The sequence below is a fragment of the Mobula hypostoma genome, chromosome 14 (assembly GCF_963921235.1).
Source record: "Mobula hypostoma chromosome 14, sMobHyp1.1, whole genome shotgun sequence".
Lineage (NCBI taxonomy): Eukaryota > Metazoa > Chordata > Chondrichthyes > Myliobatiformes > Myliobatidae > Mobula > Mobula hypostoma.
Genome location: NC_086110.1, coordinates 66394456 through 66417767, shown reverse-complemented (window position 1 = coordinate 66417767; position 23312 = coordinate 66394456). Strand labels below are relative to the sequence as shown.

General features: G+C 44.5%; 1 protein-coding gene across 1 annotated transcript in view; it reads right to left on the bottom strand.

The window, feature by feature from the left end:
* The window catches only part of adamts18 (ADAM metallopeptidase with thrombospondin type 1 motif, 18), a 348492-nt gene that overhangs the window by 179394 nt on the left and 145786 nt on the right, over positions 1–23312 (bottom strand). Inside the window, exon 2 of the mRNA XM_063067228.1 lies at positions 1129–1400. Within this exon, the coding sequence (XP_062923298.1) occupies positions 1129–1297 (169 nt within the window). The 5' untranslated portion in view covers positions 1298–1400. The remainder of the gene's footprint in view (positions 1–1128; positions 1401–23312) is intronic.

Genomic DNA, 23312 nt, shown 5'->3' with positions numbered 1-23312 from the left:
TATGTTTATTTGTTTATTTAAATATTTTGTATTTGCACCGTTCATCGTCTTTTGCACATTGCTTGTTTGTCAGTCTTTATTTTTGTGTATTTTTCATCGATTCTATTATATTTCTTTGTTCTATTGTGAATGCCTGCAAGAAAATGTATCTCAGGTTCGTATATAGTGTCATATGCACACAAGAGATTCTGCAGATACTGGAAATCCAGAGTAACACACAAAATGCTGGAGGTACCCATCAGGTCATGCAGCAACCACGGAAATGAATAAACAATTGATATTTCAGGCAAGATGATGGTCTTGGCCCTAAACATTTGACTGGCTGCATCAGAGTGGAAACACTAATGCCTTTGTCTGGAAAATCCAACAAAAGGCCAAAATAGATTTGGCTCAGTAGATCACGGGTAAAGCCTTACCAACCATTCAGCACATCTACATGAAACACTGTCATAGGAAAGCAGCATCCATTATCAGAGATCCTCACCGTCCAGGCCATGCTCTTTTCTCGCTGTTGCCTTCAGGGTAGAAGGTACAAGTGGCTCAGGACTCACACCACCGGTTTCAAGAACAGTTAGTACCCCTCAACCATCAGGGTCTTAAACGGTGGATAATTACACTCATCTATTGAGATGTTCCCACAACCAGTGATCTCACTTTAAGGACTCTTTATCTCATTATCTCATGTTCTTGTTATTTATTGCTATTTATTCATATTTGTATTTGCAGAGTTTGTTGTCTTCTTGCACTCCAGTTGATCTTTCATTGATCCTGTTTTGGTTACTATTGTGTAGATTTGCTAAGTGTGCCTGCAGAAAATGAATCTCAGGGTTGTACATGGTGACGAATATATACTCTGATAATAAAATGCACTTTGAATTTTAAATTTTGATATTAAACCTGATTCTCAATGACCTTTTCTGATTCTGAGATGACTGACTAACAGGAGATTTTGGGAGCCCATCTATTCCAGAACAATCTGAGCTACTTTATGAGAGGGGTAAGTGATTGCATGCAAACAGTTCATGAGTTCAATATCCACAAGTGCACAAGAGGTATTTTCAAATCAATTAGGCAGTATATAAACATGTACTTAAATTAAAATAAGAAAGTAATTAAAAAGTTCCTTACATACATTTCTTTCGCCGCCCACAGTAGTGCTGCTTTTGGTCTCTCTCTCGCTGGTGGTACTTGTGCTGTTGGTGACGGGAAGAATGGAGATAGTGATGCTGGTGATCTGGTTCTCTACCCACCAGGTGCTGCTGTAGCCTCTGCTCCACTGATCGCTTGTAGAGGGCATGAGGTCGCTGCCCGGCAGCTGAGGTGTAGTTGTGTCTCGGTGCCAGGTGATGAGGCAATGGAATTATAAGGTATTCATTTTCTTGGCTCCGTATTAAACCTGACTGGAAGACAAATGGGATTTTTTTCCCCCTTACTATTTGTTGAAACATACAGGAGGTTGCCAGGTGACGCCTTAAATCTCAAACATGTTGAGGGCTGTGTGTTAGCAGATCGGGGCTGCTGATTGACTTCAAGGGAGCCCTTGTTCTAGCAGGCTAACAGTGCCAACATGAGCTCAAGAGATTCTGCAGATGCTGGAAATCCAGAGTAACACACACAAAATGCTGGAGGAACTCAGCAGGTCAGGCAGCATCTACGGAAGAAATGCACTCGTGTTTCGGGCCAAGAGTCTCAGCCTGAAATGCCACCTCTATTCCCTTCCATAGATACTGCCTGACCTGAGTTCTCCCAGCATTTTGTGTGTCGACAAAAAGCCAAATAGTAGTCTGTGAACCAGTGACATACAAGGCAGTTAAATCAAGATAACTGTACATTATCTTTATAGTGTCCAATGAGTTATGGCCAAACAAGGATGAATGGGACAAGTTCGAATGGAGGACCCGTTCCTGCGCCATATGATAGTCGTGTCGAGGAAGCACAGAGGAGAATTTAGGAAGGGGGAGGCATAATGGACAAGAAACCTCCCTGCACTTCTGGAACTGCATAATGCTTCTTTGTAAACTGACACACTCTGCTAGGAGCGGTCCCAAGCCCAGCTGCAAAAGGAGGAGAGCTGGGCATGGCGCTAGCAACCCCATCCCATAAAAACCCCGAGCTACAGGAATGCCTACAGAAGCTCCAAAGACCTCATCCTTGTGAGAGGAAGGATACACTGAGGGACAACCTGAAAGACCAGGACAGAGGACACTGTCGAGCTGCTGTTTGTACCCTACGCCCCAGTAGTGGTGATGGGCTTAAGTAAGTACAAAGCTCTGGAGAAGCGCAAGAGGAACTCCACAGGTCAGGAGGCATCTGTGAGGGCAGAGGGAGGGGTGATGCTTCAAGTCGACATGTGCATTACATCACATCACATGGAGGTATAAGCGCAACCAGCAGTTACTGACCATCACTCAATCATCCTTGAGATGGCCCAAACGCAAACAAGTATCTTTTAAATGTTGTTATTGCACCTGCCTTAATCACTTCCTTTGGCAGCTCGTTCCAAATACACATTACTGTCTGCACCAAAAATTGCCTCCCAGGTCCCTTTTAAATCTTTCCCCTTTCACCTTAAGCCAAAGCCCTCTAGTTTTTGATTGCTGTGTACATTCACCGTGTCTATACCCCTCATGTACGAACACTAAGGGGGAACGTCGACTCAGACCATGAGAGGCCTGCGTCAGGTATTTTCATGCCTTACAAGGCACAGATTGGGAATCTGTGTGGGGCGCCACTCCTCGCACAGACTGGAGCAGTGTGTGATTAAGTGCCTTGCTCAAGGGCACAAACACGCTGCCACAGCTGAGGCTCGAACTAGCGACCTTGAGGTAACTAGACGAATGCCTTAACCACTTGGCCACGTGCCCAACACTAAGAACACTAAAGTTGAATGCAATGCACCTCTCTGCACTGAACTGTTGTGCCTCTCTTTGATGTAGAGTGCAGTTCCTCAGTTTTGACTTTCTCAAATCAGCCTCTCAAATGCTGCAGGAAATTCTCAATTCCTGATTGCACCAAGCTTGAAAACAAAGGCCTAGAGAGGACTCCCTTTCCCTCTAAACCAGAAGTTCCCAACCTACAATCCATGGACCTCTTGCTTAATGGCATTGGTCCATGGCATAAAACAGGTTGGGAACCCCTGATCTAAACCTTTTTTACCTCCGTACATGTCCAAAAAGGCTTTTAAATTATTTATTTGGCCAGGCAGCATCTATGGAAAAGAGTATACTCACCGTTTCGGGCCAAGACCCTTTATCAGGACGCAGTCATGAATGGGCACTCATGCAAAATTTTAAAGGGTGTCTAGCTCACCAAAGATTCTAGCAAATTTCTACAGGTGTACTGTTATGAGATTTCTGGTTTGGAAACACCCATGCACAGAGGGTTGTTAACTCAGCCAGCTTCATCATGGGGATGAGCATCCTGACTGCAAGGATATTTTCAAGGAGCGATGCCTCAAGTAGGCAGCATCCATCACTGGGAAAGCTCACCACCCAGTACACGCCCTCTGCTCATTGCAATCATCAGGGAGGAGGTACAGGAGCCTGAAGGCACACACTCAACATTTCAGGAAAAGCTTCTTCTCCTCCACCATCAGAATTCTGAACAGTCCATCAACCCATGAACACTACCTCAGTATTTTGTTCTCTTTATTGCACAACTTATTTTTTATACATGTTTTTATTGTAACTTGTAATATTTTTATGTATTGCACTGTACTGTTGCTACAAAATAACAAATTTCATGACATAAACACGAGAAGGGCTGAAGATGCTGGAAATCCAAAGCAACATACACAAAACGCTGGAGGTACTCAGAAGGTCAGGCAGCATCTATGTAAATGAATAAATAGTCGACGTTTCGGGCCAAGACCCTTCTTCAGAAATGAGAAGAAAAGGGGGAGATGCCAGAATAAAAAGGTGGGGGAGAGATGGAGGATGATAGCCAGGTGATAGGTGAAGCCAGTTGGGTGGGAAAGGCAAAGGGCAGGAGAAGAAGGAATCAGATAGCAAAGGAGAGTGGACCAATTTCATGGCATGTATCAGTGATAATAATCCTGATTCTGTTTAGCTCTTTGGCCTAAACTGTTAACTATTTATTCCCCTCCAAAGATGCTGCCTGATCTGCTGAGTTCCTCTAAATTTCTTGTCTGTAGCCCTTGTCAGTGCCTGCAGAAAAAGACAGTAGGGACATCAGACTGGGAAGATAACAGGATGTGCTTGTGACTTTGGTAGATTTTGCACCTCCAGAGTGGTGATGTCCCCAGAGAGAAACAAGGACACACAAGGCCAGCTAAAATGGAGGAAGAGGAAGTGGTTTCACCAAACTTTAGAGGAGATATGAGTCAGAGGTGGAGATGGTGTGGGGAGGGGGAGGGGACTGTTCAGAAAAAAATTCCGGAGGTTGGGCTCCATGTAGCTGAGCAAGCAAGTAGGAAATGATCCAAAGGTTGCCAGTGGGTGATTAGGTGGGAGAGGATATGTGGGATTATAGAATTGGAAATGGGTGTGGAAGAATTTAAATATAATATTTCAATTTCTATCTATGCTTTTTCTTGCTCATGTCGGGATGCTTCTATCATGTCTGTTGTAAATACCACTTAATGTTGAAGGACGTTTCCTGAGTAGCTGTTTATCATATAAACAAACTCAGTAAGCCTCAGTGCACATTTGAACGATCAGCACATTACAGTTCAAACTACTTGTTGCATTATCCAATTCCCGTAGTCCTAGAAAGTCATCGGAGCCTAAAGAGAAATATGAACTCCATTCAAATCTCTCTGTCCAAAAGTGTCATGGTAATCAGAGGGATGACAGATGATCAGTCATAGAGTTACACAGCATGGAAACAGGTCCTTCAGGCCAACTTGTCCAAACAAGATGTCTATCCAACTTAGTCCCATTTGCCCAAAGCCCTCTAAACGCTTCCTATCCGTGTACCTGTCCAAAAGCCTTTTAAACATTATCTTTGTATGTGTCTCTACTACTTCCTCCAGCAGCTCATTCCATGTAGCCAACAGCTTCCGAGTGATAACATTTCCCCTCAGGTCCCTTTTAAATCTTTCCCCTCTCACATTAGATCTATGACTACACTCAGCTGTCCTCATCAGCCAGGGGAAATGGGGGACTGCTTCATCAAACACCTCCACGCCATCTGCCACAAGTGGGACTTGCCAGTGGCCAGTCATTTTAGTTTCCATTCCCATTCCAACATGTTGCTCTATGGCTTCCTCTTGTGCAAAGAGGAAGCCACCCTCAGAGTGGAGGAGAAACACCTTATGTTCTGAATACCCTCCAACCTGATGGCATGAATATCGATTTCTCCTTCCAATAAACAAATCCTTCCCCCCTCCAAGCCCCACCATTCCCCACTCTGCCCTTTTACTTCTTTTCACCTGCCAATCACATCCCCCAGGGTCCCTCCACCTTTCCTTTCTCCTTTCTCCTATGGTCCACTCTCCTCTCCTATCAGATTCTTTCTTCTCCAACCCTTGCCTTTCCCACCCACCTGGCGTCACCTACCAATTTCCAGCTGGCCTCCTTCCACTCTCCCCACCTTTTTATTCTGGCGTCTTCCCCCTTCCTTCTCGGTCCTGGAGAAGGGTCTCGACCCGAAACATCGACTGCTTATTCATTTCCATAGATGCTGCCTGAGCTGCTGAGTTCCTCCGCCGTTTTGTGTGTGTTAACCTGAATGTGCTTCCCATTCTTAATATACATTTGTATTTTAAATGATACCATCTTTGTGCTCCTTTATGCCTTTACTTCAGAATGCAAATCTAATCTATCTACAGGTACATATTTTTCACAGCTGCCCTACATATTTATAGTTACTGTGTTTTTTTAAAATTATTATTGTGTTCTTTATCTTATTGTGGGTTTTTTTTGTGTTGCATTGTATTCAGAGTAACAATTATTTGTTCCAATTTAGACATGTGTACTGGCAATGACATTAAACAATTTTTAATCTTATGTTAAGCACTGTTCTAAGAAAAAATAATCTGCTCTTTACTGGTCTGCGCGCATTTCCCTCTTCCTAATCTTTGATTGAATATAACAGAGGAATGCAGAACAGGGTGGGCTTTTCAGCCCACAATGTTGAGCCAACCTATAAGCTACTCTATGATCAATCTAATCCCTCCGCTCTACATAGCCTATTATCATCCATCTTCCTATCAAAGAGTCTCTTAAATGTCCCTAATCTATCACTGTCTACCACAAATCCCAGCAAAGCATTCCAGGCCCTTATCACTCTGTGGAAAAACCTACCTCTGACAGCCCTTCAAAACGTTCCTCCACTCACCTTGAAAGGAGGCCCTGTGGTATGAGCTATTGGAGCCCTGGGGAAAAAGTCCTGGCCGTTCAATCTGTCTTTGGATATCCAGAATCTGTCGACTTTCTCTTATTTATGATTTGGCACTCTGTATTACCACCTTAAACACCTTGATCAAGTCACCTCTCATCCCCCTTTTCTCCAAAGAGAAAAGCCTTAGCTCATTCAGCCTATTCTCATAAAAAATGTTCTCAAATCCAGGCAGCATCCCAGTAAATCCCCTCTATGCTTCTCTAATGCTTCCAGATCCTCCTCTAATGCAATGATTCAGAACTGAACACCAAGTGTGGTCCAACGAGAGTTTTACGGAGCTGCAACATTACAGCCGAAAGAGTGAAACAAGAGCTGGCAGGTGGTGGGTGGATCCAGGCGAGGAGGAGTGATGGGCAGATGGAGGAGGGTGGAGTGGAAATAGTGGCAGAGGCTGGGAGGTGACAGATGGAGGCAAGCGAGCCCTGTGGATGCTGGAATCTGATCAAAAAGGAAGACAGAGCATGAAAGCAAATAAAGGTGGTGGAATGGGCAGATGTGAAAAGTACTGAGGAACAACTGCTTGGTCAGATGGTGGTGAATCTGGTGAATTCATTGCCACTGGGCAAGTCATTGGTTATACTTCAAGCAGAGGTTGATATGTTCTTCGTTAGTAAAGGCGTAGAAGGTTGCAGGAAAAAGACAGGAGAATTTGACTAAGAGGGATAATAAATCAGCTGTGATTGAATAGGTGGAGCAGACTCAATGGGCCAAATAGCCTAATTTTGCAACTTTGTCTTATGGTCTGATGGTGGTTCCTTGTTTAGAACTGAGCATAGAACATCAAAGTTCAACATAAATTTATTAGCAAAGTACATGTATTTTCTTGTAGCCCATCGAATCTGCTCCAACATTCAATCATGGCTGCCTTATTATCCCTCTGAACCTAATTCTCCTGCCATCTCCTTGTAACCTTTGACACCCTGACTAATCAAGAACCTATCAACCTCTGCATATTTAAAGCAATCTGTGGCAAGGAATACCACAGATTCACTACCTTTGGCCTCATCTCTGTTCTAAATGGACATCCCTCTATTATGAGGCTGTGCCTCCTGCTCCTAGACTCCCCCACTGTAAGAAACATCCTCTGCTCATCTACTCTATCTGGGCCTTTCAATAGGTTTCAGTGGGATCCTCCCTCATGCTTCTAAACTCCAGAGAGTACAGGCCTACAGCCATCAAATATTCCTTAAATGTTAACCATTTCATTCCTGGAATCATTCTCATAAACCTCCATGGACCCTCTCCAATGTCAACACACCTTTTCTGAAATAAGGGGTCCAAAACTGCTCACAGTACTTCCAAGTGCAAACAGGGCACTCTGCAAATGAGAAGAACGTTGAAAATGCTGCTTGCTTGGGAGCCATTCTATACTAGATACACATCTTCTGAACTACTATCACTGCAATCCACAACCTGTAATCTCCCTATATAAGAAAGCTGTATTATTTCTTTATTATTTATCATTATTTTGTATTTACACAGTTTGATTTCTTTCGTACATTGGTTGTTTGTCAATCGTTGTTTGTGTGTAGTTTTTCAATGATACTACTGTGAATGCCTGCAAGAAACTGGATCTCAAGGAAGTATTGGTGACATATGCATGCTTTGATAATCAGACATCCCACCCTGCAAAAACTCATTTCAGGGAGGTAGCACCATCAATTTACGGGAGACTTCCGGGAGAGGTGGGATGTCTTCAATAGAGTAGCTCCTTAGCAGCTAGCCAGCTAGTTTAAATAACGTTAGCTATGCTAATGAACGAATGACACCTGTTAAACTCACCTCAACATGTCTTTTACAGTCTTAACTCACCATGGGCAATAGAAAAGTCACCGTTGCAAACAGTGCAGCGAGCAACACTGTCATTATTTTGACCCCTATTAGGCAGGGGTACACTTTAGTGTTGTCTGGGGTGACGTACGTTTTATATTTTCTTTTTTTGGAACACTCTGCCACTCTGACTTTTTTTGCAACTCTCTCGCTCTTGTCTTGCTCTCGCGCTCTCTCGCTCGTGGTCGTTCTCTCTCGCGCTCCCTTTCTCGCTCTCGCTCTTTCTCTCTCGCGCTCTCTCTCTCGTGGTCGCTCGCTCTCTCGCGCGCTCTCTCACACTCGGTCTCAAAAAAAAATCAATTTCCGGGACATTGTATATAATTTGCAGGCATCAGGGAGCCACATTAATTTGCGGAAGACTCCCGGACCTTCCGGGAGAGGTGGGATGTCTGGATAATGAACATTCTTTGAACTTTGAACTATGAGAGGACATGGAGATATTAGTGAAGGGAACTTGCTGTGATTCTGTATTTCAGAGGTGGGAAGGGAGCCTGGAATGTACTGAAACAGTTAAACCTTGAAGTACAAAATGCAAGGATTAGAATTCCAGCAAAAGGGAAAAAGGACATATTATAGATGTGAAATTAGGCGGCTATGGTGTTGTTTCTGTGATTGTTTCACTCCCTTCCATTGCTCTCCTATGCTGTGGCTTGGCTTTGATGCATAGCCAATGATGTAAGCCCAGTGTTCTGGTGGCTCCCAGGAAAGAAGGGAAAAGTATCCTGGACTTGGAAGTATCCTGACTGGTTACATCAATTCAAACTGTAGGAACGTAAGAAGCTGCAGAGAGAGTTGTAGACTTAGCCCAGTATAACACAAGCACATCCCTCCCCACATCTATCATCAAATTTGGAAAAGGCAAGGTAGCGTAATGCTTTTACAGAACAAGCAACCTGGGTTCAATTCCTCCTCTGTCAATAGGGAGAGTATATGTTCTCTCTATGACCACCTCATGGGTTTCCTCCAGGTGCTCCAGTTTCCTCCCACATTCCAAGGACGTACGGGTTACTCAGTAAATTGGTCACGTGGGTACAATTGGACGGTGTGAGCCCATTGGGCCAACAGCCTGTTACTGTGCAGTATCGCTAAAATAAATTAAATAAATAAATATCCCCTTCTCACGGCTACCATCAGGCAGGAGGCACAGAAGCCCCAAGTCCCACAGCATCAGGCTCAAGAACAGCGACTTCCCCTCAACCACTCAATTCCTGACCCTACCAGTAAAACCCTTATCACTACTCTACAATGGATATTTTGTTCTTACTTCTTACTGTAATTTACAGTTTTTATGTATTGCAATGTACTGCTGCCACATAACAACAAATTTCACAAAATATGCCAGTGATATTAAACCTGATTCTGCTATTTCTGTATAACTTACAATTTTTTCTGGTGAATGTTGTGTGTTTGATACTATGTGCCTGTGACACTGCTGCAATTAAGTTTTTCATTGCACTCCTGCTTGTGCACATGACAATAAACTTGACTTTGACCAGTTTTTATGTATTTTTTTAATTAAGTACGTAGATTGGTAGATTGAGAGATTGGGAGATAAATTGATTTTTTTGAGATTGGGAGATAAATTGATTTTTTTTGAGATTGGGAGATAAATTGATTTTTTTTTGAATGTGCAGCCTCGGACCTTCAACATCAGTAGGAATAAGTCCAGGCAGGACTTCCATTTAAAAACTAGATGATTAGAGTAGCTTAATTTGTCACATGTACATCAAAACATTGAAACACACAGTGAGATGCATCGTTTGCATCAATGACCAATGCAGTCCGAATATTGCGCTGGGGGCAGCCCACCAGTGTCGCCTTGCTACTAGCACCAACATCACAAAATAAACATAAGTAATGCCTCCTATAACGTAGAACTCTCCAGTAATGCAGACAAGAAATATGTGCTCTTCTCTGAAGTAGACCTTCCTATTTAGAGGTAAGAGTGTGGCACTGGGGCATTCCGGCAGCTTAAAGCAATGAGGTGTTTTCAATGTGGTCTTAAGTGTCCAGGTTGACTTTCAGTTGTTTGTTCAAAGTTCAAAGTAAATTTATTATCAAAGTACATACTGTATATGTCACCATATAAAACCCTGAGAATTGTTTTCTTGTGAGCATACACAGTAAATCCAAAAAAATGCTATAGAATCAATGCAGGACAATCAACCCATGTGCAAACAACAGCAAACTGTGAAAATAGAAAAAAAATAAACAATTGAGTTCAAGAGCCATGAGGTAATGTTACAGTTATATAAAGCTTTGGTTCGACCCCACTTGTGTTCAGTTCTGGTCACCTCACTACAGGAAGCACGTGGATACTGTAGAAAGAGTGCAGAGGAGATTTACAAGATGTTGCCTAGATTGGAGAGTGTATGAGAATAGGTTGAGTGAACTTGGCTTTTCTCCTTGGAGTGACGGAGGATAAGAGGTGACCTGATAGACGTGTATAAGATGATGAGAGTCATTGATCGAGTGGATAGCCAGAGGCTTTTTCCCAGAGCTGAAATGGTTAACATGAGGAGACATAAAATGCTTGGAAGTAGTTACAAGGGGTTTGTCAGAGGTAAGTTTTTCACACAGAGAGTGGTGGGTGTCAGCGACGGTGATAGAGGCAGATACAACAGGGTCCTTTTAAGAAACTCTTATCTAGGTACATGGAGCTCAGAATGCTCCAGGGAATTTCTAGGCAGTTTCCAGAGTTGGTTACATGGTTGGCACAACATTGTGGGCCGAAGGGCTTGTAATGTGCTGTAGATTTCTACGTTCTACTTACGTTCAATAAATAGAGAACATGAGATAAAGAATCCTTGAAGGTGAGTCCATAGGTTGTGGTTAGCCCCAGGAGCACCAGCAGAGAAGGGAACTCCAAACTCATTTGGAGTGTCACTTGTGGAAAACACCACAGGGTATCAATAACCCACTGAAAACTTGTGTATTATCAACATCATCAAACAGACTCACTTAATTACCTGATTAGTACTTAAATAAACTAGATTCAGGTGACTCTGTCAGTCAGAGACCTGTGTAAATAGGCTTAGTCCTAAATTACTCCCAACACAGTTTAGGAAAATAACAGCAGACTAATTGTCAAAATATGCCCTCCCTTGTCAGTGAAGAAGAGCTTAGGAAAAAAGGTGCAGGTAATCCACTTTTAGTGGTCTAGTGCACATACTAAAGCTTGCCTTCATCTCTTCCAATATGAATGCTATCACACTAAGCCCTGAATAAACCTGAACATGCAATAATCCCTGTGAAAACATGGCACAGTCAATGCAAAAGCTTTTCTTGTCTTTCGGTTGGCTGAGTTGTGACTTGTGTTACCATGCTGGCTTCACTCGTGGCCGTGCAACCCCTGCTGGCCTCGTTTCTCTTCAGTTCATATGCCTCGAACTTCACGTCTATCAGGCTGGCACTGAGACAGCAGCACTTCACACTGAGGGAATCCCCAAATTTCAGAATCAGAATCGGGTTTAATACAACTGGTGAATGTCATGAAATTTGCTAGCTTTGCAGCAGCAGTACAATGCAATACACGATAAAAATATTTTAATAAACTGAATTACGGTTAGTATATATAGATGTATATTGAACAGTGTGGGCACGTGGCCAAGTGATTAAGGCATTTGACTAGCGACCTGAAGGTCGTGAGTTCGAGCCCCAGCTGAGGCAGCGTGTTGTGTCCTTGAGCAAGGCACTTAACCACACAGTGCCAAGCTGTATCGGCCCTTGCCCTTCCCTTGGACAACATCGGTGTCGTGAAGAGAGGAGACGTGCAGCATGGGCAACTGCCGGTCTTCCATACAACCTTGCCCAGGCCTGCGCCCTGGAGAGTGAAGACTTTCCAGGCGCAGATCCATGGTCTCGCAAGACTAACGGATGCCTTTATTATTAAACAGTTAAATTAAAATAAGTAATGCAAAAGAAATAACAAGAAGTAGTGAGGTACTGTTCACGGGTTCAACATCCCATTGACATTGAATGGCAGAGGAGAAGGAGCTGTTCCTGAATTTTTGAATGTGTGCCTTCAAGCTTCTGTACCTCCTTCCTGATGGTAACAATGAGAAGAGGGCACGTCCTGGGTGGTGAGTCCTTAATGACGGGCAGCGCCTTTCTGAGGCACGGGTCCTTGAAGATATCTTGGATTCTACAGAGGATTGTATCTGTGATGGAGCTGATTAATTTTACAGCTTTCTGCAGCTTACTTCGATCCTGTGTAGTAGCCTCATCCTCATACTAGACAATGATGCAGCCAGTCAGAATGCCCTCCACGGTACATCTGTAGAAGTTTTTGAGTGTTTTAGGTGGCAAACCAAGTCTCTTGAAGCTCCTAATGAAATATAGCTGCTGTCTAGTCTTCCTTACAAGTCTACAAATTCTACTATCTATGGTTGTGGGTCACATCTCAAATAACGATGCATCGGGGGCAGAGAGGAGATAGAGAGCTTAGTGACACACAGCCATCACCAGAACCTTTCCCTTTCATGATATGGTGTGGCATAATAGCTTAGCTGGTTACACAGCCAGCAATCACCGATCAGGGCTCAAATCCCGCTGCTGTCCTTAAGGAGTTTGTATGTTCTCCAGATGAATGCATGGGTTTCCTCTGGGTGCTCCAGTTTCCTCCCATGTAGCAAAAAAATTTAGGGTTAGTAAATTGTGGGCATGCTATTTTGGCGCCGGAAGCATGGTGACGATTCAGGGCTGCCCCCAAGGCATCCTCAAGCTGTGATGACTGTTGACATAAAACAATGCATTTCACTGTATGTTTTGATGTACGTGACAAATAAAGCTCATCCTAATCTTTAGCTAATCTCAATGTCAATAAAAGAGCCGGCCATTGACTTCAAGAAAAGGGGTGCAGTGAGCATATTGTTGTCTACATAAACGGTGCTAGGGTTGAGAGCTTCAGCTTCCTAGGTGTGAACATCACCAACAGCCTGCCGTGATCCATCCATGTTGATGTCCGGGCCAAGGATGCTCACAACTGTCTCTACTTCCTCAGGAGGCTGAAGAAATTTGGCATGTCCCCAACAACTCGTAGCAATTTTTATTGATGCACCACAGAAAGCATTCTGTCTGGATGTATCACAGCGAGTTATGGTAACCGCTCTACACGTGACTGCAGGAAACTGCAGAGAGTTGTGGACACAGCTCAGTACATCAAAGTTCAAGAGTTCAAAGTTCAAAGTATATTTATTATCAGAGTACGTATATGTCACCATATACTATCCTGAGATTCATTTTCTTGCAGGAATTCACAAAAGAACAAAGAAATAAAATAGAATCAACATGGGAAACAACTACACACGAAGAAAGACTGATAAAAAGACAATCTGTGCAAATACAAACATACAAACGTGGTTAATAAATGAGAACCTGAGATGTAGAGTCCCTGAAAGTGACTCCATCACAGAAACCTACCTCCCCTCTGTGAACACTGTCTTCACTTCTCGCTGCCTCGATAAAGCAGCCGGCATAATCAAAGACCCCACGAACCCAAGACGTTCTCCCATCTACCCTCTCCTATCAGGCATAAGATGCAAAAGCCTGAAAGCACATTCCACCAGGCTCAAGGATAGCTATCCTGTTGCTTTAATACTATTAAATGCTTTTCTAGTACAATAAGTTGGGCCCTTGGCCTCACAATCTACCTTGTTATGATCAAGCGCCTCATTATCTACCTGCATTGCGCGTTCTCTGCAGCTGATTTTTCCTCTGTTCCCAACAATGACAAGATCATTCTCTTGGGAGACTTCAATGCCAGAGTCGGGAAAGAACATAGGCTCTGGACTGGAGTAATAAGCAAGGAAGGAGTTGGCAAGGTCAACACCAATGGAACACTCCTCCTCACCAAATGTGCTGAACACAACCTGGTGATTACAAACACCCTATTTCACCAGAAAAACAGGCACAAAGTCTCCTGGCAGCATCCACGCTCCAAACACTGGCACCTCATCGTACGATCTCGGGACCAGCAAGATGTACTGATAACAAGAGCTGTTACTGGTGCTGACGAGTGCTGGACAGGCCATCGACTCATCTCATCCACCATGAGAATGAAGATTTGGCCCAAAAGGAAACAGCAAAATCAGAACACTATTAAGAAATTCAATGTTGACATCCTTCAAGACATCAACCATGTACAGAAGTTCCAACAAAATCTTCAAGAACAACTGCCTCAACAAATCCCACCATCTGTAGAAGAACACTGGAATCAACTGAAGAACGCTATCATCAATTGAAGAACGCTATCATCACTTCCAACAAAGTACCCAGGACATCTTCAAGGAGCGTTGTCTTAGAAAGGCAGTGTCCATTATTAAGGACCTCTAGCACCCAGGGCATGCCCTTTTCTCACTGTTACCCATCAGGTAGGAGGTACAGAAGCATGAAGGCACACACTCAACAATTCAGGAACAGCTTCTTCCCCTCTGCCACCCGATTCCTAAATGACATTGAACCCTTGGACATTACTTCACTTTTTTTTAATAAGTAGCATTTCTGTTTTCTGCACGATTTTTAATCTATTCAATATACGTATACTGTATGCTATGTACATACATCTATTGATGCTTCCGGACACATCTTCAGTGATGTTCCAGGAATCATCGGGTGTTTCGGGTCTTTCAACATCATACAACCTCCTCCAGGTGACCCAGCCGGGGCTGATCAGGCCCCAGCTTGTGTCCAGATGGCTAGCTACTTATGACTCCATGGCTCCCCTCTTTTGAGCCACAGCCATCTTGAGGCCCTCTCTGCCGCATTGGTGGCACTGCGGATGGCTCTCCTCTTCCTCTCTCCCTCGATGCCCAAATTGCTGGAGGCTCTAGCTGAGGAACGGACTGCGAATCCCCTACAACCAACCTCCACAGGGAGACACCTCGCTCTCCATCCAGCCTGCTGACAGTTGCTGACCAGTCCTGCGTACTTGGAGAGCTTCCTTTCAAAGGCCTCTTCCAAGCTATCTTCCCATGGGACTGTCAGCTCCAGCAGCACCACTTGCTTAGTCGACTCAGACACTAGGACAATGTCTGGTCACAGGGTGGTGGCTGCGATATGGTTGGGGAACTTCAGCTGCCCTTCGAGGTCCACCAACAGCTGCCAGTCCCTTGCAGAGGTCAGAATGCCTGCAGATGTTCTTTTGGCAGGTATTGGCTGCTCCCAGTATAAAGTATACTGAATATTTACTTATTTATTTATCATTATTATAACTTATTCTATATTATGTATTGCATTGAACTGCTGCTGCTAAGTTAACAAATTTCACGTCACATGCCGGTGATAATAAACCTGATTCTGATTCTGTCAGGAATCGATGGAGACAAAAAAGACTGCAGACATTGGAATCTGGTAGGACTCAGCAGGTCAGGCAGCGTCTGCGGAGGGAAATCCAAGTCCGCTGGAGGCAGAAGGAGATAAGCTGTGATAGGGTTTAGAATACTTTATTTATTTATTGAGATACAGAGTGGAGCAACAGCTTCCGTTCCTTCGAGCCACACTGCCTAGCAACCCACCAAATTAACCCTAGCCTAATCACAGGACAACTTACAATGACCAATCAACCTACCAACTGGTGCACCCGGTAGAAACTTATGCAGTCACAGGGAGTCTGTGCAAAGTCCTTATAGGCAGGTGTGGGAATTCAGCCTAGATTGCTTGAACTGTAAAGTGTTGCGCTAACCACTTCGCTACCATGCCGCCCCATGGGACTTAAGATATGCACAGGTGGTAGGGAGAAATGGAACTTTTTCTGCTCTTGTAGCTTTCTTGGTTGTTCTGTTCTGTTTTGCTATGTTTTGTGTTGGGTGCTGGAATGCTTGGCACCATTTGCTAGCTGCCCCCAGCACACCCTCAGGTGTGTTGTTTGTTAATGCAAATGTGTTGGCGCGTGGCCAAGTGGTTAAGGCACCGGTCTAGTGATCTGAAGGTCGCTAGGCAGCGTGTTGTGTCCTTGAGCAAGGCACTTAACCACACATTGCTCTGCGATGACACCAGTGCCAAGCTATATGGGTCCTAATGCCCTTCCCTTGGACAAGATCGGTGCATGGAGAGCGGAGACTTGCAGCACGGGCAACTGCCGGTCTTCCATACTACCTTGTCCAGGCCTCAATCAATATCAAAACAGACGGACAGCTGAAGAAGAGAATGCACACAATTCATCTCACAACAGGAATTCTGCAGATGCTGGAAATTCAAGCAACACACATCAAAGTTGCTGGTGAACGCAGCAGGCCAGGCAGCATCTATAGGAAGAGGCGCAGTCGACGTTTCAGGCCGAGACCCTTCGTCAGGACTAACTGAAGGAAGAGTGAGTAAGGGATTTGAAAGTTGGAGGGGGAGGGGGAGATCCAAAATGATAGGAGAAGACAGGAGGGGGAGGGATGGAGCCAAGAGCTGGACAGGTGATAGGCAAAAGGGGATACGAGAGGATCATGGGACAGGAGGTCTGGGAAGAAAGACAAGGGGGGAGGGGACCCAGAGGATGGGCAAGGGGTATATTCAGAGGGACAGAGGGAGAAAAAGGAGAGTGAGAGAAAGAATGTGTGTATAAAATTAAGTAACAGATGGGGTACGAGGGGGAGGTGGGGCCTTAGTGGAAGTTAGAGAAGTCGATGTTCATGGCATCAAGTTGGAGGCTACCCAGACAGAATATAAGGTGTTGTTCCTCCAACCTGAGTGTGGCTTCATCTTTACAGTAGAGGAGGCCGTGGATAGACATGTCAGAATGGGAATGGGATGTGGAATTAAAATGTGTGGCCACTGGGAGATCCTGCTTTCTCTGGCGGACAGGGCGTAGATGTTCAGCAAAGCGGTCTCCCAGTCTGCGTCGGGTCTTGCCAATATATAAAAGGCCACATCGGGAGCACCGGACGCAGTATATCACCCCAGCCGACTCACAGGTGAAGTGTTGCCTCACCTGGAAGGACTGTTTGGGGCCCTGAATGGTGGTAAGAGAGGAAGTGTAAGAGCATGTGTAGCACTTGTTCTGCTTACACGGATAAGCGCCAGGAGGGAGATCAGTGGGGAGGGATGGGGGGGGGGAACGAATGGACAAGGGAGTTGCATAGGGAGTGATCCCTGCGGAATGCAGAGGGGGGGGGAGGGAAAGATGTGCTTAGTGGTGGGATCCCGTTGGAGGTGGCGGAAGTTACGGAGAATAATATGTTGGACCCGGAGGCTGGTGGGGTGGTAGGTGAGGACCAGGGGAACCCTATTCCTAGTGGGGTGGCGGGAGGATGGAGTGAGAGCAGATGTACGTGAAATGGGGGAGATGCGTTTAAGAGCAGAGTTGATAGTGGAGAAAGGGAAGCCCCTTTCTTTAAAAAAGGAAGACATCTCCCTCGTCCTAGAATGAAAAGCCTCATCCTGAGAGCAGATGCGGCGGAGACGGAGGAATTGCGAGAAGGGGATGGCGTTTTTGCAAGAGACAGGGTGAGAGGAGGAATAGTCCAGATAGCTGTGAGAGTCAGTAGGCTTATAGTAGACATCAGTGGATAAGCTGTCTCCAGAGACAGAGACAGAAAGATCTAGAAAGGGGAGGGAGGTTTCTGAAATGGACCAGGTAAACTTGAGGGCAGGGTGAAAGTTGGAGGCAAAGTTAATAAAGTCAACGAGTTCTGCATGCGTGCAGGAAGCAGCGCCAATGCAGTCATCGATGTAGCGAAGGAAAAGTGGGGGACAGATACCAGAATAGGCACGGAACATAGATTGTTCCACAAAGCCAACAAAAAGGCAGGTATAGCTGGGACCCATACGGGTGCCCATAGCTACACCTTTAGTTTGGAGGAAGTGGGAGGAGCCAAAGGGGAAATTATTAAGAGTAAGGACTAATTCTGCTAGACGGAGCAGAGTGGTGGTAGAGGGGAACTGATTAGGTTCATCTCACTGTATGTTTTAATGTATACTGAGATAAATAAACTCGAAAATGAAATGGTTTCTGCCCAAAACGTCGACTGTTTATTCATTTCCATAGATGCTGCCCAAACTGCTGGGTTCCTCCAGTGTTTTGTGTGAGTTAATGTTGACAGTTGTCAATGACAGTCAATCGTCAATGGACATTCGAGAGAAGGGGCCTGGGCATTAAATGTCAACTATCCAATTACCTCCGTAAATGTTGATCTACCTGTTGAATTCTTCCAGCTGAATAGATAACTGCACTTGATCTTTATGGTTGTCACATCAAATTTATTGCTTTCTCAAACCCTGGGTGGCCAACTATAATTTGCAAAGTTTTCTATTTAAATAGTTGGCCAAACAGAACAGTACAGAGAAAGATTTATCAAGGGCCAAATGCTTTTTTTTTAAATGCATGTCTTGTCAAAAAGCTAAAACAGAGCATTTTATTGTTTAATTAAACAGAATGCCTCAGGGAATTTCTGATATCAACATTCTAAAATAAAAAGTTAACCAGGAAACACCACAACCATTAGCATGAAAATTTGAGAAGTGGAAGTGGTATCAGGCTGGGCATCTCGGCAGTGCGGTGGTTAGCACTACACTCTTATAGAAACTGCATTCACTGATCACAGTTCAATTCCTGCCATTAGAGTCTGGAGTTTGCACATTCTACCTATGTCTGCATGGGTTTCCTCTGAGCGCTCCAGATTCCAAAAGACATACACTCAGGATTACGCTTAGTGAGAAGTGGCCATGCGACTCACGATATTGGCACCGGAAAAATAGCAACACTTGCGGCCACAGAGTGACTGAAATGCTCCCGTCCACATAGCCTTTGCTGCCATGCAGCCGTGTTTTCTTTTATACTGTAAAATGTTTTATGAGTGCCGTACAGTTTTCAGGCCACATGGGGATTGAGTTTAACAGCCAAGAGGTAATGTTACAGCTATATAGGACCCTGGTCAGACCCCACTTGGAGTACTGTGCTCAGTTCTGGTCACCCCACTACAGGAAGGATGTGGGAACTACAGAAAGGGTGCAGAGGAGATTTACAAGGATGTCGCCTGGATTGGGGAGCATGCCTTATGAGAACAGGTTGAGTGAACTTGGCTTTTTCTCCTTGGAGTGACGGAGGATGAGAGGTGACCTGACAGAGGTGTATAAGATGATGAGAAGCATTGATCATGTGGATAGTCAGAGGCTTTTTCATAGGGCTGAAATGGCTAACATGAGAGGGTACAGTTTTAAGGTACTTGGAAGTAGGTACAGAGGAGATGTCGGGGTAAGAATTTTACGCAGAGAGTGGTGAGTGCATGGAATGGGCTGCCGGCGACGGTGGTGGAGGTGGGTACGATAGGGTTTATAGAGACCTATGAGTAACCATAGGTAAATTCTAAAGTAAGTACATGTTCAGCACAGCATTGTGGGCCAAAGGGCCTGTATTGTACAGTAGGTTTTCTATGTTTCTGTTTCCAGATAAGGATGAATTTCTTTAACATGTGGACAAGTGAGAGGTTTTGCACTTCAATAGCACTATGCAGAGTAGATCTTACACAATAATCAGTAGGGCACTGAGGAGTGTGTTACAAGGTAGGGATCTGAGAACACAGGACCATAACTCATTGAAAGTGGCATCACAGGTAGATAGGGACATAAAGAAAGCTTTCAGCACATTGGTCTTCATAAATCAATGTACTGAGTGCTTCAGATGGGATGTTCTGTTGAAGTTGTATAAGACGTTGCTGATACCTAATTTGGAGTATTGTGTGCAGTCTTGGTCACCTGCCGACACAAAAGATGTAAGTAAGGTTGAAAGGATACAGAGAAAGTTTACAAGGATGTTGCTGGATCTGGAGGACCCAAGTTAAAAGGAATGATTGCATAGGTTAGGACTATATTCGTTAGAATGTAGAAGATGGAGAGGACATTTGATAGAGTTATACAAAATTATGAGGGGTATAGATAGGGTAAATGCAAGCAGGCTTTTGCCACTGAGGTTGAGTGTGACCACAACCAGAAGTCATGGGTTAAGGGTGTAAAGCGAGAAGTTTATGGGGAACATTGGGGGGAAATTTCTTTAGTCAGAGAGCCATGGGAGCATGGAATGAGCTACCAGCACAAGTGGAGCATGCAAGCTCGATTTCAATGTTTAAGAGAAGTTTGGATGGGTACCTGAATAATCGGGATATATAGGGCTATGGTCCCAGTGCAGGTTGACGGAGTAGGCAGCTTAAATGGCTTTGGCATGGACTAGATGGGCTAAAGTGCCTGTTTCTGTGCCGTACCTCTCTATGACTCTAGCAGTTGTTTGCCTTTGCCCTCTTCTGGGCCGTGTCCTTACAAGACGAGTGACCCCAGCTATCACAAATACTCTTCAGAGGACGTCTGCCTGGTGTCAGTGGTCGCAGAACCAGGACGATGCTCCCATGACTTCATGTGACCCTGATCGGGGTCTAAGCAGGTGCTGCACCTTGCCCAACCATAGGTTACCCGTAGGCTAGCAGAGGGCAGTTGTGCCTTATGTTTCGATGTTCATGTGATAATTGGATCTGAATCTGACAAGTTTTTCACTGTTCCTCAGTGCATGTTAAAATAATAAAGCAACCCCAACAGGCTGAGTGACCCTGACGACAGGATGAGGGTGGGACAGGAACCTGGCAGGTGGTGCATGGCATGAGATGAAAGTGACTCCATCCGTGCCCAGTGCCATAAATCACAGCAGCTGGCTCAGATGCCACTTTGGCACGGGCTTGGGCCGACGTTAACTGGCTCCCTGGAATCATTTCCTCTTTCCTTCACAACCCCGTCCGAACACTTTGCATGGTATTAAATAGTCACTGTGGTCAGGAATCTCGAAGGACAAAATCAAAAGTGAGCTGCCCATTAGGAGAGCCAGAAACTGAACATTTGACCAAGGATTGACAACTGTGTAAAACGAAAATAGACAGGAGTTCACGTGAACATGTGTGGCACAAATCATTTGACTGAAATTTTATATTTCAGATGGAAGGCATACACACACTAAACCTGCATAAGCTCGTTGCTCAGGAAAGGGTTTGCATTTTATTTTATTTTTTATTTTGAGATGCTGCACAGGATCAGGCCCTACGTGATCCAACCAGCCTGTGCCACCCTATTGCACCCATGTGACCAATTAACCTACTAACCCATACATCTTTGGAATGCGGGAGGAAACCAGAGCACCAGGAGGAAACCCACGCAGTCACAGGAAGAATGTACAAACTTCTTACAGACAGTGGAAGAATTGTACCCGTGTCACTAGCACTGTTATAGTGTTATGCTAATCTCTACGTGGCCATGCCACCCCAAACCATGTGTTTTCAAATCACCCTCCCCGTTCATTCTCTAATCTCACTGTTGCCATCAGGTAGAAGGTACAGGTGCCTCTGGACTTTTAGCACCAGGTTCAAGAACAGTTACTACCCCTCAACCATCAGGCTCTTGAACAAAAGGGGATAACTACACTCACTTAAGGACCCTTGTGTCTTGTGATTTCATGCTCATTATTTATTGCTTTTTATTTAGTATCTGCATTTGCACAGTCTGTTTACAGTTTACTGATCCTGTTTGCAGTTACTGTTCTATAGATTTGCTAAGCATGCCCGCAGAAGAAGAATCTCAGGGTTGTATTTAGTGATATGTATGTACTCTGATAATAAATTTTACTTTGAACTTTAACATGTTTCCAGTACTGTGCAAAAGTCATAGGCACATATATATAGCTAGCGTGTCTGAGACTTCTGCAATTTGTCAATGTGAGTGGCGAGCAAGTTTGTAAATCTGGCAGTTGCAAAGGATGATGGGAATGGCCAGAGGGAAGCGCCATGGGAGGGGAGTGGGGCAGGTGGCAGAGGAGTGCCAGGGTGGGGAGGGTGGCACGGGTACAGACATACCCAGCACTCAGACACCAGGCAAGGTCACTGGATTCCAAAAAATCGTTTATTGGATCATTACAGAATGGCTCTCTGATGCTTCCCACTCCCTCCCCTCTCTCTTCCCCTTTCCCCAACCATGACTCCCTTCTCCTGTCCCCGTCCCACTCTCAGTCGACGATAGAGACCCATAACTGAATCAGGTTTATCATCACTCAGATATGTCATGAAATTTCTTTTTTTTTGCAGTAGCAATAGAGTGCAATACATAAAATTACTACAGTACTGTTCAAAGGTCTATATATATATATATATGTGTGTGTGTGTGTGTGTGTGTGTGTGTGTGTGTGCCCCAGACTTTTGCACAGTACTGTACGTATAAAATGATCTGTCTAGATGGCCTGAAGGCAAAACGTTTTCCTTCTTGGTAATATGTGACAATAATGAACCAATTACCAATCTCAGTGCTACCTCAAAGCCAACAGAGTGCTTCTGAGAAATTGCAGTGGGCAAAACTCCTGAAAGAGCAATGTGATTTCTGATCGTGAGTTGTGGCTTTTGGAGGTCGATTACTAAGTACCACACTGCTGAGAACTCCTTCCATGGTGCATTGAAGTGCCTGCCTAGATTATGTATGAACTAGGGTTCATGGTCATTGCCTTGTTGTAAAGTGCTTCTACAAGGATCTTGGATTACTAGAAAAATAAATGTTGGTTTATGGTCTGACCTAGAAATGGTTTTAAAGAAAAACATATGTAATCACAGCCCAGTGTTCCAGGTTTCCTCCTCAATGTTCCAGGGCAGGCCACATCTGTTTGCAAGCAAACAGAGAGCTGCTACATTGCAAGGTTATCGTTGTGCTGAGACAGACTCCAACTCCACGAAATATAATCCTTACTTGAAAATGCAGGCACATGAAATACACTCAGTGGCCACTTTATTGGGTACAGCTGTTTGTTAATGCAAATATCTAATCAGCCAATCATGTGGCAGGAACTCATTGCTTAAAAACATGCAGACATGGTCAAGAGGTTCAGTTGTTGCTCAGGCCAAACATGAGAATGGGGAAGAAATGTGATCTAAGTGACTTTGCCTATGGATGATCTTGCTGGTGCCAAATGGGGTGGTTTGATTACCTCAAAAACTGCTGAACTCCTGGGATTCTCACGCACAGCAGTCTCTAGAGTTTACAGAGAATGGTGCGAGAAACAAAAACCATCCAGTGAGCGGCAGTCCTGCGGGCAAGAAGGCCTTGTTAATGAGAGAGGTCGGAGGAGAATGAATAGCCAGACTGGTTCAAGCTGACTAGAAGGTGATTGTAACTCATAT